Here is an 8,486-nt window from a genome sequence, read left to right as displayed (position 1 = left end):
CGATCTGATGCTCCGGCTCATCCAGGATCAAACTGATATGCACAAGTTATCCCCACCTTAGGAAGGACCTTTTGTGATCAACAAAAACATGTGCAACGGGTCATACTATCTTATCGATATTCGAGAGCACAAAGACTTACGCAAATCGGAGGAAAAGACCCAGCGGTCATGGAATATAGCTCTTCTTCGACCTTACTATACTTGAGCCACAGGCTCTTCTTATGTACATACTTATGACAATGTATATATTATATAATAAACCGGAGCCTCAGCTAAAACGGGATCTCTGTTCTTTTTTACATTATGTGTGGTTCCATGGGGGCTTCTACTTACAAAGCGGAGTTCTATTAACCCGGCCTACAAAGTCACACAGATATAAAGGAAATCACTAGGGGGCTTGGTCGTATTCGAACCATAGCTACACCTCTTGATCGGCTTAAAGACCAAAAAGGGAAATCACTAGGGGGCTTGATTGTATTTACACCATAGCTACACCTTTTGATAGGCTTAAAGCCAAAAGGAAATTATGTGGAACCAAAGAGAGTCTATTGCATCAAGCTTTTAAGTCTAGGCTAATGTTTATTTTTCTATGAAATGTGAAAAATAGAAAGAATTTCTCCACAAAAATATGATTCCATTTCTACAAACCAAAAAGCTCTAAAGAAATTTTTTCTACAAAAATCCTATCCTATGAAATCCCTAAAAAATCCTACAAACCAAAGGAGTCCTCTACTTTAAAGCCGCAGCTTCCGAGGGGCCAGCTCGCAAAACTTGTCCTCCCCTCTCTTCCCCGTTTTCCTCCTCTCCCCTCGCATCCGCTCCGCAAACTCCTCTTTCGCAAACCCTAGCTCTCGCCCCCGACCCTCCATTGCCGCTCGAGTCGCCTCTTCACCGCCGTCATGGGCTCAGGTAAACCCTACCCCCGCATTTAGTGCCCTCCGTTTTCATCTTCTCGATTCCCCACGGTCTGGATTGTCGCTGTTTCTCTCTCTTACGAGGGTTTCTTTCCGTGATCGTTTCCTGTTTCTTGGTGCGCGTGGTGCCGATGGTTAGATGCAGACATGGAAGACTACGGTTTCGAGTATTCGGACGACGAGCCGGAGGAGCAAGACGTCGACATCGAGAACCAGTACTACAACTCCAAAGGTTTGGTTCCTTGTGCCAATTTTACTTCCCTTGGTGATCCCTATCCCTGTTTCGAGTAGCGGTCCTGTTACTATGAGAAATCTCGATTGGAGTATTATTAGTCCAACTTCCTCGTGCATCGTCGTTTTGTACTGGTAGTGGGGTTCCGTTTTGAATTTTGATGTATGGTGATCGCCTTTGTTTGTACTGTGCAGTTGCCAGTTTAGCTGCGAGGTATGTCCCGTAAGTGTGAAGTGCCTTTTAGTAAGGACATCGAATGAATAGCTAGAATCTAATTTTGCTTTGGGAACAAATCTGTTTGTCGAATTGATGCCCGTGTGGCGCTTGTTGGGCCAAGTAGCTCACCGGTGTGTGGTTTGTCTTAGTCCTATCGTGCCCTTTCGCAGTTAACAGCTAAAGTTTGTTCCGGCGAACACTTCTGTCTCGACTAAAAGGAAAATAAGCAACTAATGGATATGCAAGTTAATTGCGGGCAGTCTGTTACCATTTAACTTAATAACCCAAGCTGCCGTAGAAGTACGGACAATGTGGCTTCGTATATATTTTGAAGCAAGGATAGGAAGACTCTGCTACCCTTCTCATTGCTTTAATCAAGAGTTTCATTCTGACTGCCACACACTTCATTCTTCAGTTCTGCAATAGTATATGAACTATCTGTTCTCCATCTCTTTGTTTTTCCATATTAGTTGAACTAACTGTTCTCTCAAATTGTAAGAGAGAATCGAAATAGTATTTATGAAAAAAATCTTCATCTTTATAGTTATCATTTATCAATGACCACCACAATACCAGATTAAGCCTAACATCTTCCCTTTCCTGCCCTCTTAGTGGTTGTTTGGATACTGAGGATTAGTGATGGGATATAGAAAATGAGTTTTTAGCTGATTTCTATGAAAACCGGTTTTGCTATCCTTTATGTGAAAAACGTGTTTACAGAAAACTTTGTTTGGGTTAGAAATTAATAAACTAGGTCTGTAGAGTTTTGTGTTTGGATAGCAAACATTAGCCTTATCCTACCTCGCCCGTGACCTTCCTTACTTTCCCATTGACGAGACTTCCACGCTCGACATCGTAGGTATGAATCCACAGTCCAGACTGGTGCTGTCCTTCCTTCCGGCCACCATGACTCCGCTTGCGACCTCCGGTGGACGCTTCCCCTGGTCTCTGGCGGCCTCCCTGGGCTACTTCTTGCCCCCCCCCCCCCCCCCCCCCCCCCCCCCAGGCCTTGACCAACTCCGCGTGCGGCCTCCGTTGGCCCCCGAGGTCGTCGCCCTCCCCTGCACTGATCCTTCCTTGGGTCACTTCCCCTCTGACCTCCACTAATTCTGAACGCAGCCGCCGGCGAGGGCTTCCGATGGTCCCCGAGTTCGTCATCCCCCTGAACTGACTCTGCTGCCTGCTGCTTCTCGCGTCCCCTCCGGCCTGCAGGACTCCGTTGGAATCCAGTTTATGTAAATCGTGTTTATTGAATATACCTGAAATCTGAGTTTTTGTAAAGCTAAGTTTTCTATATTCACGGATTAGTTGGAGTTGCCAAACAGGATTTTAGTTTTTTATACCATTTCCCTGGTTTGTGGAGATCTGGTTTTGTATATACTACCTATCCAAATAACGCCTTCGGTACTCTGAGGATTTTCCCTTTCTTTGATTTGAGAATTCTGTAGTGTTTTCTAGCATTCTAACTGAATTAGGCTGCTTATAAATTTCGCCAGTTGTTTATATATATAAGATTCTTGTTTTGTGATTTGTGACTAAATACCGTCACGGTGCAATGTGCTGGACTCAGGTTGAAACTAGTTCAAGTTTAAGCTTATAGACTTTTCAAATGATTTTTCCTGTGTTTCTACGTAAATTATATAGGAAGAGGCTGGTATGTACTAGTACTTGCTTGCGATAGACAAATGTTCGGGAAACTTGGTCGTATAGAATGGGAAGATACTTGCTAGCCACTGTGATGCCCTAGCCACCTCCTCGATATCCTGCTACCTTTATTTCTTCCCTCTCTTAGATCCAGGACTATATCTGGATCTTCTTAGCCATCATTGACACTAGGAAGCAGAATGTGATCAATCTGATGCCTCTCTTCCAACCAGTGTCTTGGCTGTCCTACCACTTTTGCAAAGGCCTGGGATCCTGCTAAAAGCTTAATGCTCTACTTTTTCCGGCAGATGCCTTTTAAGAAACATTCTATTTTCAATTTTGTAACATATTTGTTACACTAACGAAGATGCTTCCAAAGAAACTTGTATGTTCTTCTAAAATGAAAAAAGAAATGCATATGCATTGAGTCTGCACATCTGATTTTACATGAAAGTATGTTTCTTTATCAAATGTATTTTGGTATTTCATTTTCATACACCACTTATTTTAATGGAAGATGCCACATCACTGTGTTCAGTTGTTTATACTATTGTCATATTTCGCATCTACTCTATTAGTTTATTTGTTTACCTTAACACACACACACACACACACACACACATATAGAGATAGATAATATATCTGATATTGACCACTACCTAGGCTAATGCTATCTCCACCATCCACTACTTGCTATCGAGATCTGTGCAAAGAGAGAAAAGAGATGACAGAGAGATTATTGTCACCTCAGTCGTCAGGGTGGACCCCACACACCTGCCACGCACAGAACCCACCCAACCTCTCTCTGTCTTGTTCACTCTCCCCATCGCTCTACATGTAAGGGATAATTTTATATATGAAAGACTGTTTGGGTTAGGATAATTTTATTGTTTTCTACATGTAAGGGACTTAACATATGGTCATCTTTTTTTAGCAGATGGATCAAAATAAAATAGCGGCTTTACTCTAAATGGAAACTAAGTTTTTTTTGGACTGGTCTTTTAATATGGCAGAACTTAAATACTAGGATTATGGTTGTCCTATTTTGTGCACTTTAGGCAACATACAGTTATTTATCTATGAAATGTAAGCAAATTTACAATTCATTAATCTAACACATTGTAGTGGTTGATGGTGTTATGCATATGTTGCTGCACGGTATGATGTTGAATGAGTATCCTTCTGCAGGTATGGTTGAGACAGACCCGGAGGGTGCACTTGCTGGTTTTGATGCTGTAGTTCGCATGGAGCCTGAAAAGGCGGAATGGTTAGCATTTTTACCTATTCTGTTGCATTATTCTGTTTTATCTGCAATTTCCCTATGTTTGCTCCAGCACAATATGAATGCTCAAGTCTATAAAGTGTCCTATCTGATATCTGTGCTACTATCTGTTATCCTTAAGGTTGGAGCTTGAGGCATTAAGATGTTGGGTGTGTAGATTATATGCTTTGCCCACAAGCTGTCACATGTATTGTGGGCCTATCAGTTAGGACCAAGCGTTGGTTGTGGATAAATTTAGGTCATAAAATGGAGTCATTGGGACTTGGCCTGATATGAAATAGCTTGTGCCGCAAGTGGAACTCTTACTGAAGAATTACTTTTTTGTTGGATTTTGGAAGCTTTTACACACTTGGATGAATGTTTTTATTTCGTTAATCAGTATTTTCACTAGGCAGTAGCTGCTGTTAAGCAACAGAAGATATGCGAAACAACCTTAAACTGTGCGGTGTATTAGATTATTAGTTTGTCCTGAGGACCTCGGTGCGTCTATTCATCATTTATTTGGTGGGAGTCCATTTCCAGGTCACTGTAGTCTAGCTGAGGCTAGTAGCAGTTAGATTAACGACAGATTGAAGAATATGAAAAGAGGCAGCAAATAGAATGCTAGAAAACCAGCTAAAATTTTCACATAGGAGTCAGTGGAACTCTACCATCTTAATATACTGAACACTTTTCATGCCTATTTGTTAGGTTATTGGTCAATTCCTTGAAAGCTAGGCTCCTTTTGTTGACATGTTCAGTGCCTGTTACAGGCAGTTCTTGGTCAGGACTGGTATTGTCCTCTATTAATTGGACATTACTTTGTAAAATTGAGTGCCTTGACCCATGCTTCCAGTGAAGTAACAAAGACAATATTTAATCAGTCTAGTTGAATTATAACTCCTCAGCCACACTGTTTCCTCAGTGAATTTAGCTGTTGCATAAATAAACATTTATGTTGAGGTGTCTAATTTTTATCTTTTAATTATATATATGTTCATTCATAGGGGATTCAAGGCTCTCAAACAAACTGTGAAGCTTTATTATAAGCTGGGGAAGTACAAAGAAATGATGGATGCTTACAGAGAGATGTTGACATACATAAAATCTGCTGTGACACGTAACTACAGTGAGAAATGTATAAACAACATAATGGATTTTGTTTCTGGATCTGCTAGTCAGCACTTCAATCTTCTGCAAGAGTTCTACCAGACAACACTTAAAGCTCTTGAAGAGGCAAAAAATGAGGTTACGTTTGTTGTATTATTAAAGCTAGGAAAATATTATGATATACCAAACGATTAGTCTTCATGTATTATCATTGTTTGTTGTGCAGAGATTATGGTTTAAGACAAACCTGAAGCTTTGCAAAATTTGGTTCGACATGGGGGAGTATGGTCGCATGAGCAAGGTGATTAGATATGTTCTTCTTGTCATTACCGATTACTTGCTTCCTTCATTCCTTAGTCTTTATGCATTTAATTCACATATATCCTTTTACTGACAGATACTGAAGGAGCTGCATAAGTCTTGCCAAAAGGAAGATGGTTCTGATGACCAGAAGAAAGGCACACAACTTCTAGAAGTCTATGCTATTGAGATTCAAATGTACACTGAAACAAAAAACAACAAAAAGTTAAAGGTCAGTTATCAGTTCTTGTGTACGTTCATTATTATTTCTTAACTTGTTAGCTAACTTTCACTCTTCTGTTGTGTGCAATTGTGTTACTTTTCGCTGTGTCATCTTCTTGTAAAGCATTATGTGGTCACAGCTAAATGCTATGTGATTGCATACAAAGTTCAGATGTTATTGGCTTGTTTCATCGAAGGATTCTGAACTATTAGCTGATTCTTTTGGGGGTATTTGTCATTCATTGTTATCTGGGATTGGATAGAGTTATAATTTTCTTTCTTTCTTAAGGGAAATATGCTTAGCTTTCAGGATTGTAATATCTTGTGCACATCATCGGTCATGGGAGAAAATGGGTTCTTTTTTCAGCTTTGTAACCTGAAACCTGCAATTTTGATATGCATCATTTGTATTCTTTGCAACACTAGCTCAAGAGCAATCTTATTGAGAATTATGCTTCTTTTTTATAGTATCATGTGTGTGAGAATTAAACGCACCATCCGAATTGAACTGTGTGCTGTTGCAGGAATTGTACCAGAGGGCTCTTTCTATTAAATCAGCAATACCTCATCCAAGAATTATGGGTATAATTCGTGAATGTGGTGGGAAGATGCACATGGCCGAGAGGCAGTGGGCGGACGCAGCGACTGATTTCTTTGAAGCATTCAAAAACTACGACGAAGCTGGCAATCCACGGAGAATCCAGTGTCTCAAGTACTATCATAAGCACATCTTCTCTGTCATAACTCATAACTTTGTATAACTCTTTGTGATTTCCTATCATAATTTTCCTTTTGCTGCGAATTAGATATCTTGTTCTTGCCAATATGTTGATGGAGTCTGAAGTGAATCCCTTTGATGGACAAGAGGCCAAGCCGTAAGACTTCTGATGACACCCTCTTAGGTCTTGTAGGTTGATTTTCATTACTCTGTGTAACTCAAATTTCTGCAGGTACAAAAATGATCCTGAAATCCTCGCAATGACAAACTTGATTGCAGCATACCAGAAGAATGACATCATGGAATTTGAGAAGATCCTAAAGGTCAGTGCTCTTGAACAGATGCCATTTCCTTGTCTGCCACGATCCTAAACTAATATTTTTTGGTTCACTGATTCCATCGTAATTTTCTTGTTTTTTTGCCAGAGCAATAGAAGAACAATAATGGATGATCCTTTTATCCGTAATTACATTGAGGACTTGTTGAAGAACATCAGAACTCAAGTGCTGCTCAAGCTCATTAAGCCATACACAAGAATAAGGATTCCATTCATTTCACAGGTGAATATTTTACAGCATATCCACACTTTGCTAGCCAGATTTCACTTTTCATATGCACAATATGTGCTTGTTCTCCATCAGATGAACACAAGCAATTTATCGTGATAACAAAATTAACATGAATGATACTTTATGTGCTTGTTCTGCTTTAAAGGGGTTATACAGGACATACAGCATGAAGGTTGATCATTTCTTTAGTTCTCTTTGTTAACTAAACCATCCCAGTTCAATTCAAAACATAACATATGTGCGCACTTAAATCTAGCAAAGTAATGCAGTTCTTTTGCAGCATGGAAGTACAGTTTTGTAAATCATGTCATGTGTGACATTTAGTTCATCATAACATTGACTGTTTCAGTCAACAGTTTGTATTTAGTGGCTAAAGACGCAGTTCATCGTAACATCAACTGTTTGAATCAATTGTTTGTGTTTATAGGAGCTAAATGTCCCAGAAAAGGATGTTGAGCAGCTCTTGGTGTCATTGATTCTGGACAACCGTGTCCAAGGCCACATAGATCAGGTGAACAAGCTGCTAGAATGCGGTGACAGGTGCGTACTCCCACTAACTTACTTTCTTGACATATTCTTCGTGAGGAAGTTCTGAGGGTGCAGATTTGCAAATTTTATTCAGGTCAAAGGGAATGCGGAAATATCAAGCCATCGACAAGTGGAATACTCAGCTCAAATCTATTTACCAGACGGTGTCCAACAGAGTTGGGTGAGAGATGGCAGGTTTCCATTAGTACCTGCTGGTTGAGTTGTTTTGGTATCTGGGGGCTTAAATGTGAAGGAGTATCTTGTCCGTGAGGTAGATCCTGGACGTGGGTAAAGTAACTTGTCACTGTAATGAACGTAGCACTCCAGTTTGTGGATTATATCCTCTTTATCTTTTCTGTGATTTGGCCAGCGGGATGCTGGGATTTTGTCCTGAGCTGAAACGGCCCTGCTAGTTCCTACTTCATCCTGCCTAGATTGCACTGTGGTCGAAAGCTCGTATCGATGCGAATATAGAAATGCTCAAAACTAGCATGGTCAAGTATTTAGTTTGCTCATTTAAATTGAATTTGACCATGGATGCTACGCCACAAATGTCTCAGCTTGCATCACCCTTCGCATATTATTTTGCCTGGCATTTGCCATCTCACAGCAAGGCATCAAATTTGTGTCAATCGAGAAGGAAGATGGGTAAGCGTATATAGGTGTTATCTCTAGCTCATACGTGTACACCTCTCATGATGAACTAAGGTTAAGATGTTGCATGAATTCACTTTGTCCGAACCGTCAATGCCTTGGTAAACCCATCTGCGAG

General features: G+C 40.4%; 1 protein-coding gene across 2 annotated transcripts; it reads left to right on the top strand.

The window, feature by feature from the left end:
* The first annotated feature begins 738 nt into the window (after nt 1–738).
* On the top strand, nt 739–8,138 carry FUS12 (proteasome family protein). Of its 2 annotated transcripts, none has more exons than XM_048707142.2 (12): nt 739–909; nt 1,054–1,146; nt 4,195–4,273; nt 5,275–5,515; nt 5,604–5,678; nt 5,775–5,909; nt 6,424–6,611; nt 6,706–6,774; nt 6,850–6,940; nt 7,043–7,177; nt 7,614–7,726; nt 7,809–8,138. In XM_048707142.2, exons 1-12 carry the CDS (start codon nt 900–902, stop codon nt 7,897–7,899), a joined length of 1,320 nt encoding a protein of 439 aa, XP_048563099.1. In that variant the 5' UTR covers nt 739–899; the 3' UTR covers nt 7,900–8,138. The 2 variants fall into 2 exon arrangements, with proteins under 2 accessions (XP_048563099.1, XP_048563100.1); XM_048707143.2 differs by having other exon boundaries at nt 755–909; nt 1,060–1,146.
* Nucleotides 8,139–8,486: the final 348 nt, after the last annotated feature.

The sequence above is a fragment of the Triticum urartu genome, chromosome 3A (genome assembly GCF_056163025.1).
Source record: "Triticum urartu cultivar PI428250 chromosome 3A, HENAU_Tu73, whole genome shotgun sequence".
In the NCBI taxonomy this organism is placed as follows: Eukaryota; Viridiplantae; Streptophyta; class Magnoliopsida; order Poales; family Poaceae; genus Triticum; species Triticum urartu.
This window is presented reverse-complemented; position numbering and strand designations above follow the sequence as displayed.

Coding starts and splice junctions, on each gene's coding strand:
- FUS12 (XM_048707142.2), top strand. Junction 5,516..5,603: donor TTGAAGAGGCAAAAAATGAG/GTTACGTTTGTT, acceptor TTTGTTGTGCAG/AGATTATGGTTTAAGACAAA. Junction 6,612..6,705: donor CGGAGAATCCAGTGTCTCAA/GTACTATCATAA, acceptor GCTGCGAATTAG/ATATCTTGTTCTTGCCAATA.